The sequence below is a fragment of the Podarcis muralis genome, chromosome 1 (genome assembly GCF_964188315.1).
Source record: "Podarcis muralis chromosome 1, rPodMur119.hap1.1, whole genome shotgun sequence".
NCBI lineage: Eukaryota > Metazoa > Chordata > Lepidosauria > Squamata > Lacertidae > Podarcis > Podarcis muralis.
The window spans coordinates 81,372,441-81,400,198 of record NC_135655.1 but is presented as its reverse complement, the minus strand read 5'-3'; the positions used below and the strand labels follow the sequence as shown (position 1 = coordinate 81,400,198).

Below are 27,758 nucleotides of genomic sequence, written 5' to 3'. Positions count from 1 at the left end.
GCCTCTTCAGCAAACCATGTTAAGGAATTGTCCATCTCCCTGCTTGAAGGAAGTGCTAGTGTAGCAGAATAGGTCTTCGTGCCCTTTCTAGTGAACAGGGAGATTGCAGCATGTGTTGTTGTTTGGAGGAGGAGGATTTCTTTGTGAAGAAGTAATACCCACTGCAAAGCTTTGTCCTGCCATGAATCTCTCCCCTAGCTTTCCTAACGCTTTGCTCACTTAGGTTGCATTATTAGTTTTGCATTTCTCTAGTTTTGGTAAGATAATGCCATTAAGAAAAAGCCTGTTTTTGAGGATGTGTTATATATAGACTGCTGAATAGATTGACTGTCCAAAGACGCTTGGACCCAGTCTTTAAAAACCTATTTAGATGCAACACTGACATTGAGTGGTGGCGGCTCCAGACCTCCTTGGCCATATATCCAGCATTTTCACATAGGTGCATATCCTCTTGTTTCTGTCATAGTTGGTGACTGGGGTATCACTAAGGAGTGCAATAGTCTAGCATTTTGTGGAGAGCTTAGAAAAGCAACTGACACCTCAAAAATTTACTTGGATATAATTTGCATGAGCTTTTGACTGTTACCCGACAGCTTGTGGTGACAAAGTATTCCAGCGAACCTACTTTTCTATTTTACTGGCCTAGTGTATTCATATTCACAGGAACCGAGAATGAGGAATTATCGTAGGCATGATCCTGATTTTTTTTGTTTGGTAATGTTGCCGCCCTCTTTTAAATCAGTGGTTATAGAAATAGGTTTTTCAGTCTATACTGTAGTTCTACCTCATGTAGTTCCAAATTACTCTGGATAGCACTAGCTAGCATCATTCCCAGCCACAGTTTTGATTTATCTGGAGAGATGTGTAAATGGAGCTCCTTTATTGAGTTGGAAGCTAAGCATCAACCGGGTGTTTCCATGGGGCACTAAAATGATGCAAACTATTGCTGTCTGCCAGGGTTTTATTTACCAACTTGTGTTCCTTCCGTTTCTGCAGACTGGTTGGAGGTTTGTCAACAACCTGCTAGGCTGCAGTGTGTAGCTGGGGTGCTGCATGTGGCTTCAGGCTGTGTGTTTGACAGGCTTGACATGAAGCTACGTATCCTGTGATTAGGGTTAACACCAGAAAGGTATTTGCAGTTGAGAGCTGCTTCTGTATACTGCTGAAGGGGCTGTCCTCTTTTCTACAGTATAAGGAATTTCACTGCTGTACCAGCAAGAACACATCATAGGCTCTTTTTCAGTGTTGTAGGGGCTGTTAACTTTTGCAGTAGGTAGGTAGTTGCCAAGCTACTTGAAGTTCTTTCTCAGCTTGAGTTGCCCATCAGCTTATTACTTACCTTTCCTAGACAGCTCTGTTGATCTTTTTTCCCCTCTGTTGGTGTGTGTGTATGTGTGTCTGTGTATGATTTTGTCAAAGAAACCTTGTCTTGTGTTTAACCAGGTCAGCTCCTTGCACTCTGGGGTGAATAACTTCTGGTCTAGATTTATGAACTGAAACCATTTGCCTTGACATAAACTGTTCCTGCTGCTTCCCCTTAATGTGTCTCCCACCATACGCATGCAGTTTTGCTTCAATCAATTATTATAATACTTGCAATAAACTATTTATATTTTCTTCTTATAAGCTTTTTCCCATGGGAAGGAAGCATGGTGCTGGGAGCTGAAGCTATATAATCTCCTTTCCTCTGTAATATGGGATAGTTTACAGTAACTAATTTGATACTGACCCACTCTGGAAGCAGTTTGTAGTTTTGTCCAATCTGTAAACTCACCTTGGCTGTGTAAGCATTGGATCCCCTTCCTGCCAGTGTGAGAGATGGTGTGCATCCTGCACCCCACCACCACCAAAAAAAGAGCTAACATAAGCCTGTTTCCTAATCTGATATGTATGAATTCTCTCTTTGGCATTTATATGAACACCAATAGAAGTGATGTCAACAGGAAGCTCAGGGGTTTTTCAATGGTGGGTGAGCTTAGTATGTTAGAAATGGTCCATTTACTTCAAATAGTTTCTGAACAATGGCAATATGGTGGAGTCTTTGTAGGGTGGGGGAGAACTGCTAAATCCCTGGAGCAGCTTTCCAGGATGATAGTGAAGAACTAGAGGCAAACTGCACTAGCATTGTAAATTCCTACCAGAGAGGGAGCAGAATTTGCGATACTTAGCAGAACTACCTGAAGTAGTAGCCACTGGGTGGCAACAGAGCTGTGTTGCATTGTGGCACACCCCTATTTTTTAGTGTTAAAGGAAGGGATGGTTGAATTGACAAGTCTTTGATTGCTTAAAAGCCTTGTTTCATATAAAAATTTCCACCAAGTGATGGAGATTTGGGGCAGGGTGTCGGGGGAGGGCAGTGATAAATCCATGTTGATTAAGGGTTATGTAAACAAAAATAAATAAAACAATAAAAAGGGATACTGTTTTTCATCTCTTGTGTTTAAGATGGGTAAGCCATAACCAAAATAAATACTTAAAGGGGAAAAATAAAATATTTCATGTCTCATTGCATGCTGTCTATATGGAGAAGACAAAGGAGGCGGCTTTCCATGCACCTGCATCAGTGCAGGAGCAATCCCATGCCACTGAAATGTCTACGAATGAAGCAATTTTGATATGAATTACACCACCTGGTGCCAGATTGTTTCCAACTGATGGGACGCACGCCAATCTATGTGGTTGGGTTCTACCTAAATGGTTGATTCATTCACATTCCTGAGAGATTATGGGCAGAATCCAATGAAGTAATTCAGTTAGCGCAAGGATTTCTGGTTGTGCAGTGAAACTTTCCCTCATGTGCCCTCCCCAAATCTACTTGGGAGATCTGCAGACCACAGGGGGGCATGGAGAGAGAGGGGGTACGGTAATTTCTGTTACACAGCCAGCAGTCTTTGTGCTAATGGCACTACTTCGTTAGATATAACCTTACATTATTTACACTGAAAAGATACTGGAAGAATAGCTATGGTTCATTTAAAGTGTGACAGTTCTGTCTGGGAGACCTTACTGTTTACTTCCACAGTAAAGTATAAGTCTGTGGGTGGGTCACCCTTAATAGAAAACAGAAAAATGAATTAATTAGCACCCATTTCAAGATTTTCTGGAAGCAATTGTGTGGGATGCAACAGACTGATGAAGGAAAAAAGTTATTGGCCTCATTTGCATTATCAGGCAAGTGCTAAGCAGGTTAGGTCGCTGAACAGAAGCAAGCCCTGTTGTATGGGGTAGATAAAACCAGATTAGGATATATAGTGTCTTTAGGAAAGTTTCACAGGAGAGGAGTGGGCTAGAAGTAAATGTCAAACGAGAGGGCTGTAATCATTTCAAGCCAAGTTCCTTAGGCAGCATAATACTGATTGGTGACTTCTTCACTTTGGAATTGCTACTGTTTGTATATCACTAGTATTAACAACAAACAGTTGTAATACATTGTACCAACTGTATGCCATCTGAGATAGTGTGTGTGTATATAAAGGCACAGAAGGGAAGCATCCTGCCAGGCCCCAAAGCAAGCTGCTAAACAGATTTCCTTTATAGAATTGTAGAGTTGGAAGGGACCACAAGAGTCATTCTAGTCCAACTCCCTGCAGTGCAGGAATCTTTTACCCAATGTAGGTCTCATGCTCTACCAACTGAGCTATCCCAGGTCATATTTAAAAAGAAAAAAAAAGAAAAACATTGAAACTCTTCCTAAAACAATGAACTGAGAAATACCATTAGAACCACATAGGAATTTTAGCTGGACCCCCTTTTGTCAATCGGTGCTGAAAGTGGTGGAAGTAATGAGAATGGAGGTACTGTAATTCCCACTGAATTTGTGGATGAAGTTCCAAGTGTCTATGAATCTCAGATTGAGGCCGGGGGGGGGGGGGCTGTCCCCATAACTTTGAAAGGAGTTAAACTGGCTTTGCAGAGACTCAAGTTGTCAAGACAGATGGTTAGATTTATTTTTTACAGACAATTTAGGTAGATGTCTGAAGTTGAGAATTTCCTGCCTCCATGCAGTTTGAACTGGGGGTACCTTGTAGCTCTGTTTCTACTAAGGATTCAGTTGACTTTGTCATATCATAAAGCCTAAAGACAAACAAGAAGGCATGCAACCTTCACTGAATGTTTGCCTGTTTGGAGCCACATGACATATTCCCATACAGCGTTGTGTGATGTTAGCCTGATGGCGACTTTTCTGCTGCAAAGCAAGGAAGGGGGGCAATTTGCAGTGGATCAGAGGAAATGCTTACTCCCCCCCCCCCCGGTGAAGGAGTAAATGTGCAGAGGGGCAGACCATGTCTGTGCTTTCAATGCCGGTGTAATGCTGACTCACACCCTTTCATGGATGATGTGAACAGCGTGCATTACTGAAGCAGTTTGCACACGTCCTTGTATAAAGTAGGGAGCACCATGCAGAAAGAACCAAGAGAGGAACGTGGATCAATAGCTTGTTCTCAAAAGATAAGGCACACACTTTGTGCTAGCAGTCTTCTCCAGCATTAAGTGTAGAGCTAACAGGGAAATGTGTTGCATATCCAGGCAAATATGTACCTAGCTGAGTCAGTCAGGTGACGGCGGGTTGTTTTGGGGTTTTTTTAAAATAGAAATACGGTTCTGAGCAAAGAAACGAGCTGGAGTATACAACCATCCCTGCAGCACCAATTTTTTTAAAAAATTATATTTATTAAATTTTCCATTTTAACAATCCAATAAAAACCCCATTATCTGCAGCACCAATTGGACTAGGCCTTGCTGAAAGGATTCACATTACAAGCCCAGTCCAAATGCATAGCGATAAATGGGAATGTTTGATGTAGGGAATGAAGCAAATGCAAAACAACTCTTTGCTGTGTTGCTGGTTCCATTTGGGCTTTTAACAAGATGTAGAAGGAAGGCAGTTGCTGGAGGTGAAAATTGAGAACCACACAAGGTAATAATGCCCGAGGGAATGGTTCGTTGGCATTAGACGGCTGCGCAGAAAGTATCCAGCTAAAGGTGCTGTCAGTAGGGCGACTGGCTTCCTTTTGTGCCTTTTATCACGGATGGTTAGGCTTTGTGGCATCGAATTTACAGGGATTAGTAGGTCATTGAGCCGGCACGGGCAGATCAAAATAAAAGCGGTAAAAATAATGCAAGCAAGCCTCAGAAAAGGGAATAGACAACTCTGGTCTCAACATCTTGTACTGAGTGGGTTGGAGGTTCTCAACTGGGGGTATGTGTGTGTGAAATGTCTGTGTTGCTCTCAGAGAGTTAAGCTCTGCTGCCAGGAATTTGCAGCTTCTCCCTAGGCCGCGGGGGATGGAAGAGGGCGGGAGAGCGGGCAGGCTATGCAACAAGTGGAGAATTCTCTATTGGCCTCTGGAATGCATAAGCTGAGCAAGGGATTCTGTGGACACCCAGCCTTATGTGAGCTGTGCCTTGGCTCTCGCTGTCCCTTCTGGGGCAGCCGAACCGGGCGATGGCTTCATCAGAGCGGCTCCCTGGGATGTCCCACCACCGCGACCTCTGCCGCCGCACCGTTCATCTGCTGAGGAAGATGCGCTCAGATGTCAGTAGCCTCCTGGAGTCCTACGTGAGTCTTTTCTTGGAAACTCTTCTTCCCACTCTCTGCGGCTCGGATGTCTTATTTGCTTAGCCCCAAAAGCTCTGGCCACCTGTTTTCTTTGAATTTTGAAAGCAGGGCTTCATTTCAGAGGGAAAAAGGACCCTGTTGATCTTAAACTTCGTTGAGCTTTCTGAGGGAGCAAAGTGTTTGTCGTTCCACTGTAAGGAAAAAGTGATGCTTTTGCACTGATCAGGTGTGTTGCTTAGCTGAGTGTGGAGCCAGAGGAGCTTTCCCTTGAGAAAGCATAATGGGCTTTGTGCTCTTTCTTCTCTCACAAATTAGACCATTTTTACCAGATAAGGCATCTTAATGCTCCCAGTATGGGGTGCCTTTAATTTGGATTTCTAGTGAGATTCATAATTATAGATAAGTGGTTGTTTTTCCTAATCAGGGCTTAGTTAGAGCCTTCTGTGCATCAGGTTATTTAATTTTATTCCAGTTGAAACTGTTAAGCCCCTAATCTCTACCTGGTGTTTCGGTAAATCCAGCCCTGCAGAGGGCATCTAATCTTGATGGGAAGGCACGGGGTCAGCTCCTCCTCACTCCACTCCCTTTGAAAGCAGTCTTCGTAGTTTTATATAGTATTTAACAATGAAGGGGGAAATGAATCACTGCGGCACAGAATCAAGTAATTAGAAAGGGCCGTATATCTTCCCGAGTCCACTCCCTGCCCCACAGGCAGAACCACCCACCCACAACTCGGCTGGCGCTTTGTTACAGCAAGGGCAGAACAAATAGCTCCAGATAACTCATGCAGTAATTTTAAGGCACATTTGTTGCACATATTGGGGGTCAAAGAAAAATAAGGGAAACAAGCTGGAAGGGGTGGGGGACTCGTTTCCATTGCCAAACCTTGTTCATCAAAGCAATTGTCCCAGAAGGAATATTTTGGAGCAGTCTTGTCATGGTAGGAAGTAGGTTTTCCATCCCTATCATAAGTCAATGCAGAGTTCGAACCAGGGGCTTAATTTAATTATTTTGTAGCAGACCTGCCCCGGGGCAGGGTAGGGGTGGAAATAACAGGATAGGAACCGCTCTGTTCCTATAATATAGCGCCATCTTGTGGAGACTACATGTATAACGTCCTCTTCTTGGAGGACCTTTGGAATCCATATCTGAATGAGGTTTACACACCTCCGCAGACTTTCCACACTGTATACTGTAATTATTAGTTATTAAGTTATATACTGATTACATGCCAAAATTGCCTAAGCGGTTTGCAATTATAAAGTCAATCTGTAGTTAAAATACAGTGCACAACAACTCTAAAACGTCCTGAATTAAAATATACAACAAGACCAGCAATTAAATAGCATAACCATTAAAATACCTAAAAACTTGATAAAGCAATAAAATCGCAAGTCCAGATCAGGGGAATGCCAGGGTGAACAGTTGTGTTGTAACGATTGCCTCGAGAAAAATATGGGCAGAATTTCTGAAAGCCTTTTTATCTTCCCCACCTACTTGCTCCCTTCCCGATTTCTTTCCTTCTAGGTTGAGAAACAAGGGCTGGACAAAAACTTCAACTTGGACTCGTTTGATGGCGTGCCAACAGCTGGCACTGAACAGTGGAGCGAGATTTCAGATGCGGAGCGGCTAGCAGACAACCTGAAAGCTTACTGGGCATTTCAGATATTACTGGATGAAATCCTGGAAGAGCAGAGGTCCAACCTCAGCCCAGACGACACAGCTTTCCATGAGTCTATCCAGTCTGTTGTGCTCCAGGTCTCGGGTCTCGCTTACCAACTGGAGGAACTGATGGCAATGCTGGAGCACAATGTACCAGCCAAAGAGTTGGGAAGTGCCAGAGATGCTGGTGGAAAGAGCTCATTTGAGAAGAAAATGCGGGGCATGAAAGTACTGCAGGAGCTTGCCCAATGGACTATCCGCTCTGTCCGGGACCTGCACCATATCTCCAAGTCTGTTCAGACAGGCGCCATCCCACGTTCGAGTCGCCGCCTAGCTCAAGCCCAGAAGAAATGAGGCTGCTCTTCTCTGTCGAGGGTCTTTCCTTTCCAAAGGCCGTACTTCCCTCTCAGCTGTGGTGTATTGGATTGTTACAGTATGGTCAGAGTGAGCCCTCTGATGAGAGAGTAGGAGTGACTAGCGCTTTTCAGATGTTAGTATTTATTTCCTTTTGAGAAATCCTCAAATTCAAGCCGCATACCAACATTAAATTTGGTGTGGATTCACACAACCTTCGACGTGGAGACTTCAGTGACCACATGCCGGTTGGGGTTGACTTGCACGCACTTTGTTCCGAGGATTCAGGGTGGCTTGCAGTATCTGTAGCTTTAGAGAAACCTCGGAATTTAATCTGGGGAAGGTCAGCCAACAGGTATACAAGATGAACCAGAGATTTCAGCATCTCCTCTTTTCCCTTCCCACCACGTTCTCAACCCTGCAGTCTTATTTGCTGTTACTGTTTCTTTGAAGTTCTCATCAAAATCCTTTTTGACTTCCACGCGCTGGGAGGGGGAGAAAACCTTTACTTGAGTTTGCCTTGACAGTAAGTCATCTGAACCCACCTCTGCTGAATTTCCCTTGGGCAAATTCAACTAAAGTGATTATGTAAGCTGGATCCAATGAAGCATTGCAGGGGGGTTGGACTAGATGACCCTCGTAGTTCCTTTCAATTCTACAATTCTGTGATTCTATGCCATGGTACATAATAAAGCCCTGCTCAGATCTGGGAACTCACAACTTGTCACAGGCATCTATTTGGCTGTAGTCAGTGGTGTCCTTCTGCAGCCTTACGTTGCCCCCGGATCTGCTCAAGAGGGTTGGACCTTTTAGAAAAGTGTGATAAGGTAGCACTGGAGGATACAGTAGAAAAAGTGAATTTGCAAAATCAGCTCCCCACCCCCTTTCAGCTCACAGAATCCTCCCCTGGTATAAAGATTCTTCCATTCAGGGGAGGGACATGTAGGGTTGTAGGGACCCTTTGAAGTCCAGTTTGTCCCAGTTCACCCTGGGGGTTCTAAAGTGGATCACAATCAGACCCAGGTCATGATCTGCCTGGATCAGATCAGGTTAAGTCTGCTTTGGAAGCCGGCTTCTGCGGATTCCTCCCTCCAGCCCTGGATACACAAAGGCTAACAGTTAGGGAAAGAATATTTGTTGGCCTAGAGATCCGACAAAGCTCCGCCACTCGGAGTAAATAAAGATGAAAACGTGATGTCCAACAAATGGAAGGAATTAAAGCCACCCCTTTCAAGTTCTCCGTTTTACCATTACCAGAAGAAGTTGTATAATCCACTTTCCAGGAATGCTTCCTTCTGCTTATGAACTGGAACAGGGTGGAGGGAGAAGAGCTCCTGCGAGCTGCTTTTTTTTTTTTTTAAGTGCCAGGCAAACTAATGCAAATTCATTGCTAATTCATTCACTTCAATGAGAGGATATTATGGAAGTGGTGTTTTTGTGTCTGAATAGGGTTCTAAAATTGCCTGTGCCCCTGGTGCATTCTTTGAAAAGTCTCACAGCAGGCTCCAGAAGACCCTGTTGCTTCCCATGGAAGGCAGGCTGTCGACAGAGAATGCTGCTTGTGCGCCAGAAAACTCCTGCACTGAACCTGCTTTGCTAATGTTTTGCGCAGGGACAAGTGCTTCATTTACGCAGGAAAGGGGCCCATTTAATAGTTCTAGGCTCACTGACACTGAAACTATATTTAACCATGACGTTGAAAGACTCTATACAAAAGCAGATTAGTATTTTCTGGAAATGGCTGCTTTCAAACCAAAGCAGTTGGCATTTTGTTTTTGCTAAACTAACCGGTTAGGTTTATTACATAAGGCTGCAATCCTCAGTAGACAGAGGAGTAAGCGATGTTGGACATATTAAGCTTTACTTCTCAGTAAATTTGGAAATGCACAGCTTGGCAATGAGCTATGTGGCTGCAATACTTAGGAGCAAATCCTACTGAACTCCATAGGAATTATTTCTGAGTAAACATGGATAGGATTGTGGAGCTAGCCACTTAAATGAACTGCTGTTTTTTTCTCTGGGGAAGGTGCAAAATCTCTTTTTTTAAAATGGATTTAATATATAAATGTGTACAGATTGGCTAATCATTCATGTGGATCCTTTAATCTATGCCAACTGCTATTTAAAATGAGCTAAAGGAGAGGCGGGGTTTACTTTTTAATCTGCATTGGTTCTATGTTCTTGGAGCAACTGGCATGAATGAATTAACCCTTAGGGTGACTTCTCTGAATGTGTGTGTGTGAGAGAGAGAGAAAGGGGGTGGGGAGACTTCAGAGTGTCAAAAAATCCCAACAGGAAATGTTAAATATTCGGTCCAGTGTGCCTAATTCAGAAGAACGAAACTAAAAGTGACTAGAATGAGTTGTTGTTTGGGTCGAAGACTCTTTTAATTGGTGGGGAAGAGTTTCTGCCAGATGATCTAGGGCAATTATAAAAGAACAGAGTGTTCGTTTACTGCACAAAGGAGATGGTAAAGGGACGGGTTTTTCAATCCACCTCTCAAATTAAAACCGGTTTGGTGATGGAGAGGGTCTGTGTTACATGGCTTGCACTAGCGTCCTGGGATTCTGCACCAAATTAATCCAAATTTTGCTCTCTGACTAAAAAGATGCAGGACAGGATTGTAAGTCCTGTTTAGAGTAGATCCATTTAAATTAATGAACCTAAGTTGGCCGTGTCTATTAACTTCAGTGAGTCTACTCCAAGTGAGACTGGCATTGACTGCCACTCATAGATACAACTCATATATTTAACCAGCTTAACTAATAGGAGTCTTTTGTTGAATCTGGAGTACTTTGGTGACAGAAGGAAAGAGACAAATAAGGGGAAGAGCAACAGAATGTCTGTGGGAAGGGGAACGTGACTAGAGTCCTTTGCATTCTTTCTAGGGAATGATCACCATTGAAATCAGTAGGATTTACTTCTGTTTAAACATACTCAGGATTGGGCTGGGAAGGTTATGAAGGAGAGCCAGGTCACACAGAAGCTCATTCTCTGAATAAAGGTAAAGGTAAAGGGACCCCTGACCATTAGGTCCAGTCGTGACCGACTCTGGGGTTGCGGCGCTCATCTCGCTTTATTGGCCGAGGGAGCCCGCGTACAGCTTCCAGGTCATGTGGCCAGCTTGACTAAGCTGCTTCTGGCGAACCAGAGCCACGCACGGAAACGCTGTTTACCTTCCCGCCGGAGTGGTACCTATTTATCTACTTGCACTTTGACGTGCTTTCGAACTGCTAGGTTGGCAGGAGCAGGGACCGAGTAACGGGAGCTCACCCCATTTGCGGGGATTTGAACCGCCGACCTTCTGATCGGCAAGTCCTAGGCTCTGTGGTTTAACCCACAGCGCCACCCACGTCCCTTCATTCTCTGAATACTGGACTTTAAAAAACCCTGTCTACTTCTGCTGAATAAAGTTGGGCTTTTTTTCTTTCCCAAATACAACTTCTGCTGAATAAAGGTAAAATTCCCAAATTCTAATTCCAGATTCTGTGTAAAATTCAGCACTCGTGGCAAATGACCCCTTCTCTTTCCTGTGAAGGTGTGTTGGGTGGGTTTTTTTGGCTTCTACTGCTTTTCACACATGGGGAGTGAATGTCAAAGGACAGGTAATGCTTGGAGAGGTTAGACTAGTCTTCCCCTATATGATGTCCTCCAGATGTTGCCAGATTTAGCCGCCAGCATCCCTGACCATTGGCTTGGTGATGCTAGCAGGGAATGATGAGAACAGGAGTCCCATCACAAACATCTGGAGGGCACCAAGCTGCAGAAGGCTGGGTTAGACCAATTCATATTTCCATAATCCATATTTTGAAGGAGCTCCTCTGAAGGCTATGACCTATTTTATATAGAGAGAAAATAGTGCTCTTTCATTGACTAGGATTCAGACTTAGCATTCTACGTATGAATAGATGGGCACTTTCTGTTCCTAAAAGTGACTTGATCTAGCAAGGGGAGTGATTTTTGTTAATTTCCCTATTCCCCAGTGCAAGTTCCCGTGCTGTTCTAGAGAGCCCCCCCAGCCTCTGGATCAGATCTGGCAGGGATTGCATGAAAAGAGGAAATTAGTGAAATATATATGAAAGGCACAATTCAATTTCCCACTAAAGGTCACCTTTATCTATTGTGCTGTTTCTAACTTGAATATTTATATTTATGCTATATTTTAAAATGTGAAATGTTTCTTCTAGCAAGTTTTTTTTAAAAATACCTTTAGAAATGTATGAAATCTATAATTATCGGAGGTGCTTCCTTATTTTATATTGTGAGTTTTGAAGAAATGCCTCCCATAATAAAATTTTGAGTTTTCTAACTTGGAAGCAGAGTGAAAATATCACAGTTGCTTCCCAGTTGTGATCTCACTTGTTGCAAGAAGGCTTTCTGCATCTAGAAAAAGAATATAACATTATTAAGAGGGTTCCAATATGTAATTGGTTGAAAATTTTGATCAACTAAACGTGTCCCACAGTTACTTGGGCAGATTTTATAGAGCATACATTTTAATATAAGTAATTAGAAAAACTTTAGATGGCAAGTGCAGTCTTAGGAGAAGCATTTCCCTCCTCATCTCTCCCACATTGGAGAGAATGTGTCTCCTAAGAACATGGTGTCTAAAGCACATGCATCATCTAAAAGGGGGAACCTGTAGCTCTCCAGATGATTTTTGACTCCATCTCCCATCAGCCCCAGCCAGCATGGCCAATGGTCAGGGAGAATGGGAGTTGTAGTTCAGCACATTTGGAAAGCCACAGGCTCCCTACCCCAATCTATAAACAAAGTATGCTTACTATATGCTACCCATTTGTAAATTCAACCAATTAATGGATTACTCACCAAACTGATGTGATTAAAGATTTGTTTAATTGTGTGAGAGCCCTAATTATTGATTGCACCAAAGTGTGTTAAAATAATTTGATTAAATAAAGTTGATTTATTTTTTAACAGGATATTGTTCTGGTCTTGCTCTTTGTATTTGGGGTGATTATTCAAATAGTCTGCATTTTAAAGTTGTGCCACTATTTCAGGATGAATCTTCTGTGGGCGTTGAGTCGAGAAATTAGTGGAGCCGGTCTTCTTGCTGCCAGCAGAGTGCAGCTATAGGAAAATGCACAAATTAGCCTCTTCTGCCTGTGGAATTTTGCCCATCATAAAACAGCAGCACTTTGGGCCAGTGTTTCCTGGGTGCTTTGTTCCAAGCCCAAGCATAATCAAGGAATCTCATTGCTCAGGATTTTATCTCCAGTCACAACTCCTGCTCCCAATTATCAACATTTCTGAATCAGCTTGGTTGCCCTCATAGTGAGTCATAGGATGGAAGAGAAGAGAAGATCACGTGTCCTATAGTGCAGTTTCTCATGTGGGCATTCTTTTGGAAGGCTGGACAGGTAGATTTGGGGACTGAGAGCTTGCAGTACAAGTTATTCCTTCCGGTTGTTGTTGGCTAAATAAGGGGAGTCAACTGGAAGCTAAACCCTGTGGATAAATAACAGTACAGTGGTACCTTGGTTCTCAAATGCCTTGGTACTCACACAACTTGGAACCCAAACACTGCAATCCCAGAAGTATTCTGGTTTGCGAACTTTTTTGGAAGCTGAGTGTGCTCTGTTTTTAGTGTTACGCTTCTGATTTGAGTGCCACACTTCTGTTTTGAGTGCCACACTGAGGTCTATATGTTTTTGCTAGTTATTTTGTGTTTTTGTTTTTGCAGCTTTTTTGTTTCGTTTTTGTGACTGTGTGGAACCCATTTCAGCTACTGATTGATTGATTGATTGTGTGACTGCAGTACATTGTTTATTGCTTTCATTTTATGGATCAATGGTCTCGTTAGATAGTAAAATTCATGTTATATTGCTGTTTTAGGGGTTGTTTTTAAAAGCCTGGAATGGATTCATCCATTTTGCATTACTTTCTATGGGAAAGCACGCCTTGGTTTGGAATGCTTTGGTTTTGGAATGGACTTCCAGAGCGGATTAAGTTTGAGAGCCAAGGTACCACTGTATATTAATGATGGTGATAATACACTCCAGAACACTTCTTAGTGTCATACTAGGACTTGGGAGAGCAGCTTTGAAATCTCCAAGTAGCTGTGATGACTGCGATGATAAAATGAAGAGGGGGAGAAGCATTACACCACCTTGAGCTGTAGTAATAATAAACCAAATCACCATTTCCCTATGAGATTTTCACCACCTTTCCATTCTGAAAACTGACGGCTCAAGGCAGTGAACATCAGTGGATCCACACCGTGGAGGTGTGAGAATAAAATGTGAAGGGTGAGTATTTATAACATCTTGCTGTGGGGCACATGCATTGTACGTGGCCAAGGGAAAGGAGGAGGAAGAAATGTGTTAAAGCTGCACCCTGTCATTGTTCTTAGGCATGGGTAGGCAAACTAAGGCCCAGGGGCTGGATCTGGCCCAATCGCCATCTAAATCTGGCCTGCAGATGGTCCGGGAATCAGCGTGTGTTTACATGAGTAAAATATGTCCTTTTATTTAAAATGCATCTCTGGGTTATTTGTGGGGCCTGCCTGGTGTTTTTACATGAGTAGAATGTGTGCTTTTTGTGGGGCATAGGAATTCGTTCATTTCTCCCCCAAAAATATAGTCTGGCTCCCCACAAGGTCTGAGGGACAGTGGATCGGCCCCCTGCTGAAAAAGTTTGCTGACCCCTGTTCTTAGGGGTTAGGAGTTCAGGGAAGTATTGGGGGGGACGACGACAACCTGCCGTATACTGTGAACTTTTCTCCAGTCAACTTTCTGTGGGGCAGCATAATGCCTCAAAACCAGCCCCTTGAGTCAGAGCCGACAATGCACAGCGAAACTTGAGAGCCTGTATTGACTCCTGGTCACGCTGTAAGTGACACTGTCTCCTTCCATCTCCCTCCCTCTCTCTTTAGTAACCAGAGTATGAAACCCATGACTGATTTGAAACTGAGCGGAAATAAACACTGAGGCTGAACCAAGTGTTCAATGAAGCTTTTCCTGAGACTTGCGGTAAACCAACGAAAGAAATCTCCCATTGGTGAACTTGGCAATTTTCGAAAATAACATAGCATTAGTTCAGACCTGATTAGCTTGGGAATGTTCCCATGGTAAGAGTCTGACTTAATTAAACTGGCTCTTTTCTATTCATCTTGGTGCTTGAATCCTGCTTACAGGATGACCTTCAAAACATCACTCTCAGTTGCCTTTCATTGCTCCCCTGATGGCGCTGGTGCCTGCCTGGCCAAACAACACATCCCTTTGGGTAGCAGTTGCGGGAAATCACAGGTAGACAGAGATCTGCTGTGCTCATGTCCTGCTTGCAGACTTCTTCCCACAGGTGCTGTGAGGACAGGAAGCTGGACCATTGGCCTCATCCTGCTGGCTCATCTTGCGTCATGTTCTTAACACAACCATTAAGTGAGACACAGCTCTCTTGTCTGATGTACAAGAAATAGGTTGTTTTTTCTTTTTGATGGTTGATTACAGATTACCAATTTAGTCACCAACTCCCCATTTTATGAATAGGCAAACCTAGGTGTCCACAGAGGTATCAAAACTTACAGACCAGTCTTGGGCACCAAAGGCCCCGTTAGGGAGAGCAGTTAAGCATGGTTTTGCTTCTGGTCTTCATGTAGAATTTGGAAAAAGGACCACTGTGGAGTTAAAATCTTTTACACTACATTCCTTCCATACTTGTCCCTTTTCCTGCAGTTGCCATGCCTGGCGGTTTGCTCAATGTTTAATGGGAAACTCTCATATTGTTGTCAAGCTGTATTCTGATGTTTTGTGTTGTCCTGTGTTTCTATAAAATGGGCTCTGGCCATTCCCCCTAAAGTACTTTGAGTGTAAATAATATACAGTGGTACCTCTGGTTACATACGTTTCAGGTTACATACGCTTCAGGTTACAGACTCTGCTAACCCAGAAACAGTACCTAGGGTTAAGAACTTTGCTTCAGGATGAGAACAGAAATTGTGTTCTGGCGGTGCAGCGGCAGCGGGAGGCCCCATTAGCTAAAGTGGTGCTTCAGGTTAAGAACGGACCTCCGGAACGAATTAAGTGCTTAACCCAAGGTACCACTGTACACTTTCAGTGCTCATTTAAAGTACAGTCATACCTCATGTTATGTTTGCTTCAGGTTGCATGTTTTCAGGTTGCGTCCTGTGGCAACCCGGAAGTACCAGAAAGGGTTACTTCCAGGTTTCGCCACTCGCGCATGCGCAGATGGGCAAAATGACATCATGCGCATGCGCAGAAGTGGCAAATCGCAACCCTTTTCAGGTTGCGAATGGGCCTCTGGAACGGATCCCGTTTGCAACCAGAGGTACCGCTGTACAGTTGTATCTTGGATCCCAAATGCCCTGGAACTTGGACATTTTGGCTCCCGAAGGCCGCAAACCTGGAAGTGATTGTTTCAGTTTGCGAACGTTCTTTTGGAACCCGAACGTCCGACGGGGCTTCCGCAGCTCCTGATTGGCTGCAGGAATCAGAAGCCACAAGTTGGTTTTTGAATGTTTTGGAAGTCAAAAGGACTTCCAGAATGGATTCCATTCGACTTCCAAGGTATGGCTGTACATGGTTCTTCCCCCCTCAAGGATCCTGGGACCTGTATTTTACCCCTCACAGAACTACAATTCCCAGCACCCTTAAACTACAGTTCACAGGATTTGCAGGTGCTGGGAAGGAGTAATGTGCTTTAAATATGTGGTGAATAATGTGGATCTGCCCTTTGGGAAAACACTTTTAAAAATATGAGGCATAAGTATTTATTTCAGACAATTCTCCAGGAAGGTGCCCAGCACTTCAAGTGAAGGCTGGCTGAGTTCACAGTGGTTTTCTAATACACACTGGGGTACAATCACGTGGCCCCTTTTTGATCTTGGGTATTAACTCAATAAGAACAAGAGAGATTATTATTTAGTGTCTGTAGTGTGGATGGTGCTTAACGGAGTTATATGGGCAAAAAAGACACATCTCTGCCCCCAAAGAGTGTAGATTCCAGGGTGGGGAGAGAAAAGGAGGGGGCACTGCGGTTTTGTCCATGATGCAGTGCTTGGCAGCGCGACACAGGAAGATCAGATTGCAAACAAATGTGTTTTGAACTGAATTCTGCAAAGTTCCCATCGGAAGCCCCGCCCACCCGTGACTTTGGCTCCTGGTGAAGGCGGCGAGCAGCTGCTTCATCTGGAGCAAGAGCAGCTGCCACGAGGAGTGACTCGACGTGTGCTGACTCGCCACAAGGGTCATGTGCCTGTACATTGTCTGCTCCACCGTTGTGCAATCTTCCTATCCCCTAATAGGATGAGAGGGCAGCTCATGCATCCTTACTCTGCAGTCTGAGTAGGACAGGCACAGGTTTATTCTCGGCAGTGTATGAAACTGCAAGCTTGTCTGTACAAGTACGATTTCCAGCCCAATCCCGAGGCAGGAGAAAGGGCTGCAGCGCAGTAGCTGAGGTTTTGCATGAAGAAGAAGGTCCCTGGTTCCATCCCTGGCACCTTCAGGGGCAGCTGAGAGCCATAGCTGTCAACTTTTCCCTTTTCTCACGAGGAATCCTATTCGGAAGAAGGGAATTTCCCTTTAAAAAAGGGAAACATTGACAGCTATGCTGAGAGCGCACTGAAAATTCTGGACAGCCATTGTCAGTCAGTGTAGGCGACACTGAGATGGGCCAGTGATCTGGCTCCCTATGAGGCAGCTTTCTGTGTTCCTGCTGTGATGCCATATTTATTCAGATACAAGTCCCACTGGGTTCGATGCATTTTACTCCCAGGTGTGTATGCATAGGATTGTAGCCTCAGACTCTTTTTGGTTGCTCCAAAATATTCTCAGAGGAGAGGGTGCGATGCAGTGGGCAGGCTATTGGACAGCACCAGCAATGCCTGTGTTGAAATCTCTGCTGGGCTATAGAATTTAGTGGGTGGTCTTGGCCTTCAGCCTCCGGCAGTGAAAGGCAGAGCAGGCAAGAGGCAGCCATTGGCCTCCATCCACGTGTTGGAATGGAAACCTCTCTGAGTGAGGGGCACTTCTCTACCTGTGTTAAGGTCGCTGTGTAATTTAGAACCCTGAAAGATCAGGATTTTCCATTGCACAGGGAGTCGTATGATTTGATGACACAGGTACAGTATTTAATTCACCAATTGAATTTATATACTACCTTTTCCTCCAAGGAACTCAAGGTGATGTACGTGATTCTCCCCTCTCCACTTTATCGGTACAACAACCTTGCGAGGCAGGTTAGGCTGAGAGGCAGTGACTTGGCCCAAGGTAGCCCAGCGAGCTTCATGGCTGAGTGGGGATTCGAACCCAGGTCATAGTCCAATATGTCAGCCAATACACCACGCTGGCTCTTCCAATAGGATCCCCTTTGCAGAAGTCCCCCTCCCAGGCCCTAGAAAGTGTTGAAGCTAGTGACAGGGGGGGGGGTGGAAGAGGGGACATGGATGACATGACAGAGCAAGCAGGGTTAATACACTCATTGCTGTTATCTAGCTCATGTGGTGATGGGGGGGGGGGGGTAGGAGAAGAACTACGAAAGAGGGCTGTTCTCTCAGTCTAATCTACCAAATGAGGTGTCGTGAGGATAAGCGATGACACCATGTTTGCTTACCTGAATTCCTTGGATAAGGCTTGGATATAGAAGTAATGACTCCTGAAAGTCCAGCTCCTTGCGGAGGGGTATTCTATAATGCACTCCAGCATATTTGTCTTGAAGCTCCCAAGAATTAATTTCAGCATCCCTAATATAGGTTGGGGCTTGTGGCACCTTAAAGACTAATTCTACATGGATGGCATTCTGCTTGAGCATCAGAATGTCCCCATTCTCTCTTTGCATGCCCCCCAAAATTTGCTCCAGGTGGCCCCTCCCCCCACAACCCTTAACCAGATTTTGGGGCTGCAGGGGAGTAAAGAGGAGCATGAGCATAGCCGGGGGGGGGGGGGGGGCTGGGGGCAGCTGCCCCCCTATCAAGTAAAACAATAGAAATACTTAACCAACTGACCAATCACATCGGTTCTCCCCACCTAACGAAAGTCCTGTCCCCCCTAACAAACTCCAGCACCCCCCCCCCAACAAAAATCCGGGCTAGGCCCATGAAGAGGAGTGGGAAGGTCCATTGCGCAAGTGGAACAGCTGCATTGGATTCAGCCCAAATGGGTTTATTGTGGAATAATTTTTCATGGATTAGAATGCAGATGTATCTGATGAAGTGGGCTTTAGGCAACAAAAATGCTTAAGCTGTGATAAATCTGTTAGTCTTTAAGGCGCCACAAAACACTGTTTTTGTCATGATATAAGGATAGGATTGCCCATCTGGAACAAGCAGGGGTGTTGAGCAATGCAATCTCCTCTTCCAAATCAATAGCCCCCTCCTCCCAACACCACGAATTAGCACAAAGATAGGAATACGCTAATAAAACAAGCAGTCACACAAGTTGTAAAAGTCTTTTTTTAAAACCTTGGAATGTATTTCATTAGGAAAAGCAGCTTTGGGTGGCTGCCCGAGGGGTGTTTTGTGTGCATTTGTTGCATTACTTCATAACAGAGTACTAGGAGACGATGAACTGCTTGGTTTAAAAACTGATGCAAAGCGCTATAGAATTATATGAACAAATCCAGTATAAAACCCCCACATCAACCAGAGAGTGAAGAAGCATAAGCATGGTCCAACAACCTGATATATAAGAGGCTCAGTAACCTGACAAGGCCCTTATAATGTTGTTTCTGCTCAGGGCTTTGCCTTGCTCATTCTTCACAGAGGGATGGCACAGCCTGTGACATCCCTGTTCGGTCCCCCCCCCCTCTTCTTTTCCACCCCGTTTGCCCATTGGTCCTGCTGCCTGGCTCTGATGGAAGTTGGGAGTCCAGCAATGTTTAGAGGTTCCCTTGCTGCGCTTTGTAATATCAAATGTATCTTTACAATCCACACAGTGCAGTGTGCTTTCAGGTGGGTGTTTATTGTGGGATGAGGGCTCCACATCCATGCTAATGCTTGCTTTCACCCACCATTCTACCCCTGTTACCTGTGCACCTACTCCCCAATGAAAGTGTGTGTCTCATTTCTGGAGCCCAGGTAAAAAGCTGCCTCAGGCAGCACTGAGTTCTGGAGTAGTTTCTGTGGCTCCGTAGTTTACTTCATCCTGTACTAGACGTTCATTTGACAGCTCCTGGTATCCTCTGCTTTTAAAGTGCCGGATTTTGTAAACTGCGATAGCCATGGTAATGCCCAAAGCAGCAATGGCTGTTATTGTGATTACAGCGATGGAGCCCCCTGAGAGTTTGGAATGATCTTGCCCGTCCAAAAGCAGAGCTATCTCTTTCTTATCAGTGGCATTGGCCAGCCTCCAGCTCCCACTGTCATGTGTTTTCACCCAGGCTTGGCTCCCGTCAGACTGCACCAGGATGGTGTCGGGAAGGCTGGAATTTGTGGAGGGAGAACGCAGGAAGGGTGGGAGCTTGAGGGGGGCTAGCTGCTGGGCAAAAAGGGTCCCGGCCTGCAAGCAATAGAGGATTTGGCAGCCATCGCTCAAGTAGGCCTTGTGCTGGCTATGCCCAGCTGGGCATTTCATGGGGTATTTGGTAGGGGAGTCCTGGTAGAAAAAATCCTGGAGGACCCCAGGGCTCTGCCCCTTCAGTAATCCAGCCAAAGGATTGCCAGACTGGCAGCTAAAGAACCCCCCAAAGGGCACCGCAAACCGAGATCCCATCTCATAGTCGCTGCTGACACACACCTTCAGATTATCAAACAGCACCAGGGGGAAGAAGTAGGCCGGGCAGGCACGGGTCTTGGTAACTGGGTTCTCGGTCCCAGTAGTGTACAGTCCTCCAAAGAGAAAACCTGAGTTTTGGGGGACGGGGCCCGTGGCAGCACACCAGTAGGCATTAAACTTCACCGTGCTGGGATAGTAGCGGATGCCGCAAACGGTATCGCAGCAGGAAAAGAAAAGGTAGCAGGTGTGGCACTGCTGGTGGCACTCTGTCTTGGGCTTGCTGGCGGTGCGTTGCTCGCCGTGCAGAAGGGCAGCAGAGAAGTTAGCTGGGCAAGAAGAGCTGCCTGTCAGCGGGTTCTTTATCCGGTAGGCCTGGCAGAGCTCCTCGGCATCCCTGCCAGACACGCCGTGGCATTCCTGGAAGACTCCCCCAAAGGTGAAGTTTGTGTTAGGGTTTTGGCACGACCCGTCGTCTACGTTGGCCTGGAAGTTGAAGTTACTGGACTCGGGCTTGAGGCAGCCTGGGTGGGTGTTGACAGCATAGTAGAGGAGGATGGCCTTTTCCACCACAGTGGCCACGCGCCGAACGGTAGGCTCGGGCAGTTCTGGCAAAGCTTCGGGAGTGATGAAGAATGGCAGAGGCCTCCCAGACTTGCCTATAGCCACTAAGCTGTTAGGGATGCCTTCCTGCCACTTCTGGAGGGTGATGCCAGGGTAGAAGGGCACACTGCCCCAGCCCTCCATCTTGGAATCCACCGTGTTGTCGATGTAGCTCTTAGTCAGATTATCCCAGACCTGTGAGGAGAAGCCCATTCCCACGTTCACCTTGCTGAAAAAAGTCACTGATGCTGAGGCAGTGATGCCTGCTTTCTCCGAGGCCTTTTCCAACAGAAATTTGCGCTTCACCTGGTCCTCCTGTATCAGGCTGGCTCCAGCTTCCAAACCTGTGAGGACGTGTGTGCCATAGTTGAGCACCAGCAGCTCTGCGAGGTACTCGGCAGACCGTCTCTGCTTGTTCTCTAGGTGGTTGCCTATGTTCACAAGCTGACGGCGAAACTCCTTGTGGAAAGCCATGGACGGGAGAGCTTTGACGGAGTAGATGTGGTACCGGGCCTGCACCCGTGTGGTGACTGTCTCGTCATAGATGTTGTGTACCTTGGTCTCCTGGGAGCCATCCGAGAACTTTCCGTTAAGCACCGGAAGGAAGGAAATGTCAGTGTTGACAGACTGGGCAAAGGCATCCGTGTAGTTTTGCCAGTCCTGAATGATCTCAGAGTGCAGTTCCACCGTGCTCTTCTTGAGGGGCAGCACAAAGACATCGTTGGGAATGAGGTATTCACCATCTTCTGTGGTCCGGCACTGGGAGTAGTTGAGACTCATCACCATTCCCATCTCTATGTTGCGCAAGTTGTCCCAGCCACCCCCTGGCAGCACCTCCAGCACTTTCTCGCCAGGGTCCCTCTTACAGGCCTTGAAGCTGACTGGATCCTGGGCTCCTGCATCTTCTGCCCTCAGGAAAATCAGGAGAGGCCAAAGCCAAAGTGCCATGCTGGAGAAAGGGAAAGGCCACTTACATGCACAGCCCTGAAAAACAACACACATGTCATGTAGCCTCTAATAAACAAAACGCATTTATAAAGTTTTTGTGGACTTCAGTTCACCTCAAGAAAATTGCCTCGTGTTTCTTTTTTGCCCGCTTCTATGCTAAAATATCAATGTAGGTTTTTAAAAGAGATCTTTATGCTTGTGGGCTTCCTGTTGGCATTTGGTTGGCCACCGTGAGAAGAGGATGCTGGACTATTCTGCCTTGGATGAGAGACTATTTTGCACTCTGTTCTGCCTTGGTCAGACCACATCTGGAATATGGTGTCCTGTTCTGGGCACCACAATTTAAGAAGGGTGTTGACAAGCTGGAACGTGCGCAGAGGAGGGCAACAAGATGATCAAAAGTCTGGAAACAAACTTTATGAGGAACGGTTGAAGGAGCTGGGTATGTTTAGCCTGGAAAAGAGGAGACTGAGAGGAGATCTGATAGCTATCTTCAAATAACTTAACGGCTGTCATATGGAGGATGGAACAAACTTGTTTTCTCCTGCTCTGGAGGGTAGGACTCGAACCAGTGGATTCAAATTACAAGAAAGGAGATTTCAACTAAACATTAGGAAGTATTTTCTGACAGTACGAGCTCTTTGACACTGGAACGGTCCCCCTCAGGAGGTTGTGGAGTCTCCTTTCTTAGAGGTTTTTAAACAGCAGTTGGATGGCCTTCAGTCATGGATACTTTAGTTGAGATTTCTGCATTGCAGGGGGTTGGACTAGATGGCACTCTAGGTCCCTTTCAACGCTATAATTCTATATATTCTATGACAAGAGTGGCCTTTGGCCTGACCCAGCAGGATTCTTCCTATGTTCTTATTATATTTCAATATATATAAGGTTTTCATTAGATAACATTTCTTATGGTAAATATGTCTGGTTCTTTAAGTTTGTTTTGTGTGTAATTTCTTCTTTCTTTTCTAATAAAGTATTTATTTTTTTAAAACCTGAAATGTATTTGTCTCACAAGATTTACATACTGTTTAATGAACAAAAACTTCCAGAATACAAAAATCATTAAAATAACAATAAAATCAAAAGTTAAAAACCTATTGACATCATATTTATCAAAATATAAATAAAATGCACGCAAAATAATCACCATTCACAACAGCAGTGGGACATGGAACACCCATACATATGGTATTGTTTTTGTTGCAAAATCCTAATGGTCAAGCTACAAATGAGGTATGTTCACCCGGCCACTTTCATTTTAGAGAGAAAAACAGCCTGGGTGCCTAAATATGGAGCCTGTTTCCAATTAGGATTGAGGGCCTGTGACATTTTTCTATTGAAAAACCAGCCTGTCCCTGGTGCTATTTGCCCTGTGTTAATCATTGAATTGGAAGGGAGCAAGAGGGTCATATACTTCAAACCTGAACAAGGCAGGAACCTTTTTCACAATATGGGATGACCCAGAAATTAAGAGTCTCATGCTCTACCGACTGAGCTATCCAGGTACTATTTATGACAAGCAGTGCTTGGTGAGGGGTAAAGGTAAAGGGACCCCTGACCATTAGGTCCAGTCGTGGCCGACTCTGAGGTTGCGGCGCTCATCTCGCTTTATTGGCCGAGGGAACCGGCGTACAGCTTCCGGGTCATGTGGCCAGCATGGCTAAACCGCTTCTGGCGAACCAGAGCAGCGCTCGGAAATGCCGTTTACCTTCCCACTGGAGCAGTACCTATTTATCTACTTGCACTTTGATGTGCTTTCGAACTGCTAGGTTGGCAGGAGCAGGGACCGAGAAACAGGAGCTCACCCCGTCGTGGGGATTCGAACCGCCGACCTTCCGGTTGGCAAGTCCTAGGCTCTGTGGTTTAACCCACAGCACCACCCGTGTCCCTGGTGAGGGGTAGGTGTGTCAAATAAAAGTCAGGGATGGGACCACTTCTGACAGAAAACTGGTCTGGGCCCTGAGCTTTCTCCAAAGGTTGCTTCCAAACGACCCGTTCTTCGAGCATTCATTCTGATTTGTTTGCGTGAAGGTTATATATCCTGTATAGCAATGGTTGCCTCTCACTCCTCCCCCCCCCCCCGCACAATTTCTTATAGAGTTCATACAGGAGAAGAGTCCTCTTTTTTTCTGGTGGGGGGGGGGGAGTGTGTTTGCTGCACAAGAGCACCAAATGCATTTCAGCTGCACAAGATGAATTTGCCAGGAGAGGACTGAACTGCACCCACAAAATAGCAAAACAGTGATGATCTGAAGGCCTACCTAAGAGATGCCCCTCTAGAGGTCCCAAAAAGTTGTGCCTTACCTGATTTGTGTCTTCCCAGCTCCTCTGCTTGCTTCTCTCTTTCTCAATTCCTTTTCTTTTCTGGAGGTTTTCAAAGAGGGCAGGCAAAGCAGGGGAGGGGGCAGGAAAAAAAGAAAAGAAAAGAGGAACTTCAACTGCCCAATCCCATTGGTGGAGGGAAAAACTCTTGAGGGTGTGCTCACCTCTCTGGGGGCTGTTGTGAGATGAGTCATGGGTCATCTGATGTTGCTAAGGGAAAGCGAAAGCTGTCCTGTAAAGTCCCTTCTGCAGCCTGTTTTATATTGTTTGCATTTGCCTGAATTGGCTCCCACCAAACTCTGGACTTTCCAGGCTTTGCTGGATACAAGAATCTGTCTCCAGGCCTTATTGAAAGGTAAACAACTTGTAGCCAGGGCATAATTCTGCCATCTCTGTGTCAAAAGCAGAAGTGAGGGGTTGGAATCCCAGCCTTCTAATCTTGAGATTCTGAAACAGGGACGGCTAACTTGTAGCCCTTCACTCTTGCTGGATTACAGCTCCTATTGTCTCCTGCTGGCTGGGGTGGATGGGAGTCAGATTCTGCAAGGCCACAGTGTCCCTATCTCTGTTCCATACCAAAGAATTCTCTTACTTTCCCAATTTGTTGGGCACATTTAGTTCTCTCGTGAAGTGAAGGCCCAAGACGGGTGTTGATCATCATGTGAGCTGCGCACAGGTGGTCTGAAGCGGGCGAGCTACCACCATTCCTGTGGAGCCTCTTTTTATTGAGACAAACATGCAAGCTAGGCAAATACATTTTTGGGCTGTGACCTTTACACATCTTCCGTCCCAAAATTGTGGGGTGGTACAAAGTTATTTTGGCACCTTTTCCACAGCGTCATTTTCCCCTTGCTCAATGTATGACGTAGGAGACAAAAGTCTCATGGAAAAACTTACAGACAGGACACCGCTGACTCTGAGACCGCAAAAGGTCAGACATGGGTGGAACGATGTACAGACAGCTGTGGCTTGTCTGGGGGGGGTTTTTCCCTGCACCCCAAGGTCACGCGTGCAGGCAGATTGTGGCTGCCTGCTGGTGGGGAAGTGTGCTCCCTCCGGACCCCACTCCCCACTCCGCGATATCCCTACATCTTCCCTTTTCTGTCTATCAAAGAGTAGGTCCCGAGTCCACCCATGCCATGTGTGTAAAGCCGGGCATACTCCAAATTGGAGGAGTTTATAATGCCGGGAGTAAAGTGTTGAAACCGAATTTTGATCAGGAGCAGAGAGTGCCATGACACCGGGACCAGAGCGAACTTTGCAGCGCTGTAAAATAGTGGGAATACATTGCATACCACAATAGTAGCAAATAAGGCAGGTTGGAAACATTACAGCATAGGTGAAGATGTGTTTGAGTCATAGAAGATCAGGAGGTCAGCTAGTGAGCTAGTTCCACAGATAGTCAAAGCCTTCATTGGCAAAGGTAGGCATGGCATGAAAAGAAACAGCATGGAGTCATCAGCAAGTTGGGCAAATATATGGCAGCAGTCAGTGAGGAAATGTCTCTAGTTGTTCAGGCTTGAGAGAGAGCTGATATTGTCCAACAGGAACAAAGGCTTGGTGTCACCCAAGTGACTGAAGCGACTTCTTCCCGGTCTGCACTCAATGGTACTACGTCTCGGGTGGCGCTTACTGGCATCTCCCATAGGAAGCTGGAAGTTTGGAGCTCGGACTGGAGCATGATGCTAGACCATGCTGGAGAGCGAATTGCACAAACCAGACTGGAACTCGCAAGAGACCTGTAGGGGTAGAAATAAAACATAGCCCCACCCCCAGTTGGTCAGGGGCCACAAGGCCATGCCACTTCAGGTCCGCTGTGGATCCGGTAGCTGTTGATATAAAAGTTTGTTAGTTCAAGGTCCTTGGATTTGTGGAGATGTCTGTCTGCTGGTGCAAACCTGTCGGAATCAAAAGCAAGATGGTTAAATGAAAAACCACAAAGTGTTTAAATTTACACTGGGTTTGCCTAGGGCCTACACTTCTCCCCCTTTCCTAATGTTTCCAAAAGTGCTGAATAACTTTTTAAGTTGTAATGAACCCTGAAAGGGTTTCAAGTGTGGACTGTGGAATATGGCTTAAAAATGCACAGTTCCTTGGCCACAAGTGCAGTGCTTCTGCGTTGCTAGGAGTCACAGCATGTGGGAATGCCTGAGATCATGAAGCAATGTGAGCAAGCCTTGAGATTAAAAGTCTCATGCTCTGCCGACTAAGCTAGCCGGGCTTTGGCTGGCAGTAAACGAAATTGTTCAACTAACCTTTTTTTTCTGATCGATGAAAAAACATCATAACTTCTACCAGATCTGTGAACCGGTTATGCGCAGGGATGTGGTTTACCACAAAAAACTTACAGCATGCTAGCTGAATAGATACAGAGAAGAGAAAAAACTGAATAACTTTTCATCTAATAGATGGATGATTTGAATTATTGGCAATCAATGAATCAATTGATAAGCACATTGTGAGAACAGCACCAATTTGAAGGGTGCGGCTGAAAAGTTTAGAAAACTAAAATCGAAGCAGCAATTTCCGCTCATTGACGTGAGAGAAACAGGTTGAGGTGGAGCAAATTTAAAGACATCACTCTGTAGTTCCAGGAAGTTGATAACCAGCACCCCCCCTCCCCCGTGCCCTGTCAGTAGATGGCTTGGAGGATGGGTGCTGAGCAGCAGAACTGTGAGAGGAATGCGCAGGCAAACATCCTTCGGTAAGTTAAAATATTTAATTTTCTTACAAACTGCGAGAGCAATTTTGCCAAGGAAGAGAATATTGCAACCAGGGTGTTGCACTAAGATGACCACATTGGCTTGGTCAAAGGGCAGTGCAATAAGCACAAGGTCAAAGCCAGTGAGCTGTAATGCTGGAGATTGTCCTAAAGAGATCTGCCACAGCTTCAATGTATGGGTGCATTTTGGGATAAATGGTGGCAAGGTACAGCCATCCTATAATGTAGGCTGCTTTTGTGTTCGTGGGACGTAAAGCACGTCTGCTGTGGGAATGTGTGTGGTAACTAAGATCGCTAAACGCAAGGATCTAACAGTGACTGGTTTATCTATAAGCGCTGTGCCAGTGAGGCATTTTAGTTCAGCAGAACATGTGCAATGGCTAGCAGTTCAGGGTATTTGTCTCAGAAAGGTTGCAGTGCTTGATCTACAAAGTACTGGCACGAGGTCGGACTGTTAGCATACCCTTTCCACTGGTATCCTTTTGCTGGACGTTTATTGTTTAACACAGGGATGGTGAAAAAGCAAACTTCTCCCTGTTGGTGCTAGCTAGTGGTTATGGAAATACCCTCTGAAGGGGCTTTTGCTTCTCTTTGCAACTCAGCAGAGGCTGAAATTGTGCAGTGGGTAACTTATAAAGGTTTGGGAAAATGTAATTGGGGCAAGCAGGAGCAGATTTCAGGACCTAGTCGGAACTTCAAGTTGCTCTGCTACCAGGGCATAGAAAGCATTTAATTTTCGCCCTGAGATTGGTCATTGGTCCATCCAAATAAGCTCTTGCGTCAGCCACTTTAAGGGCAACGCTGAGACAAAATCAGACATGATTTCAAGGTTGAATTTGGCTTCTGTAAAGCACAACTATAGAAGAAGCCGGAAGGGTGGAAACCCCCCTTCTTT

At 45.4% G+C, this 27,758-nt stretch overlaps 2 protein-coding genes across 2 annotated transcripts; one reads left to right on the top strand and one right to left on the bottom strand.

Annotated features, from left to right (window-relative positions):
* Window positions 1-1,769: 1,769 nt before the first annotated feature.
* On the top strand, window positions 1,770-12,519 carry CNTF (ciliary neurotrophic factor). Its single transcript, XM_028738172.2, has 2 exons — window positions 1,770-5,560; window positions 7,088-12,519. The coding sequence occupies exons 1-2, from the start codon at window positions 5,447-5,449 to the stop codon at window positions 7,574-7,576; spliced, it is 603 nt and encodes a 200-aa protein (XP_028594005.2). The 5' UTR covers window positions 1,770-5,446; the 3' UTR covers window positions 7,577-12,519.
* Window positions 12,520-19,359: 6,840 nt separating this feature from the next.
* Window positions 19,360-24,274, bottom strand: LOC114601086 (macrophage-expressed gene 1 protein-like). The gene is made up of 2 exons (XM_028738136.2): window positions 24,124-24,274; window positions 19,360-21,852 (listed from the first exon to the last, which is right to left on the bottom strand). Exon 2 carries the CDS (start codon window positions 21,814-21,816, stop codon window positions 19,645-19,647), a length of 2,172 nt encoding a protein of 723 aa, XP_028593969.2. The 5' UTR covers window positions 21,817-21,852; window positions 24,124-24,274; the 3' UTR covers window positions 19,360-19,644.
* Between the last annotated feature and the right edge of the window lie 3,484 nt (window positions 24,275-27,758).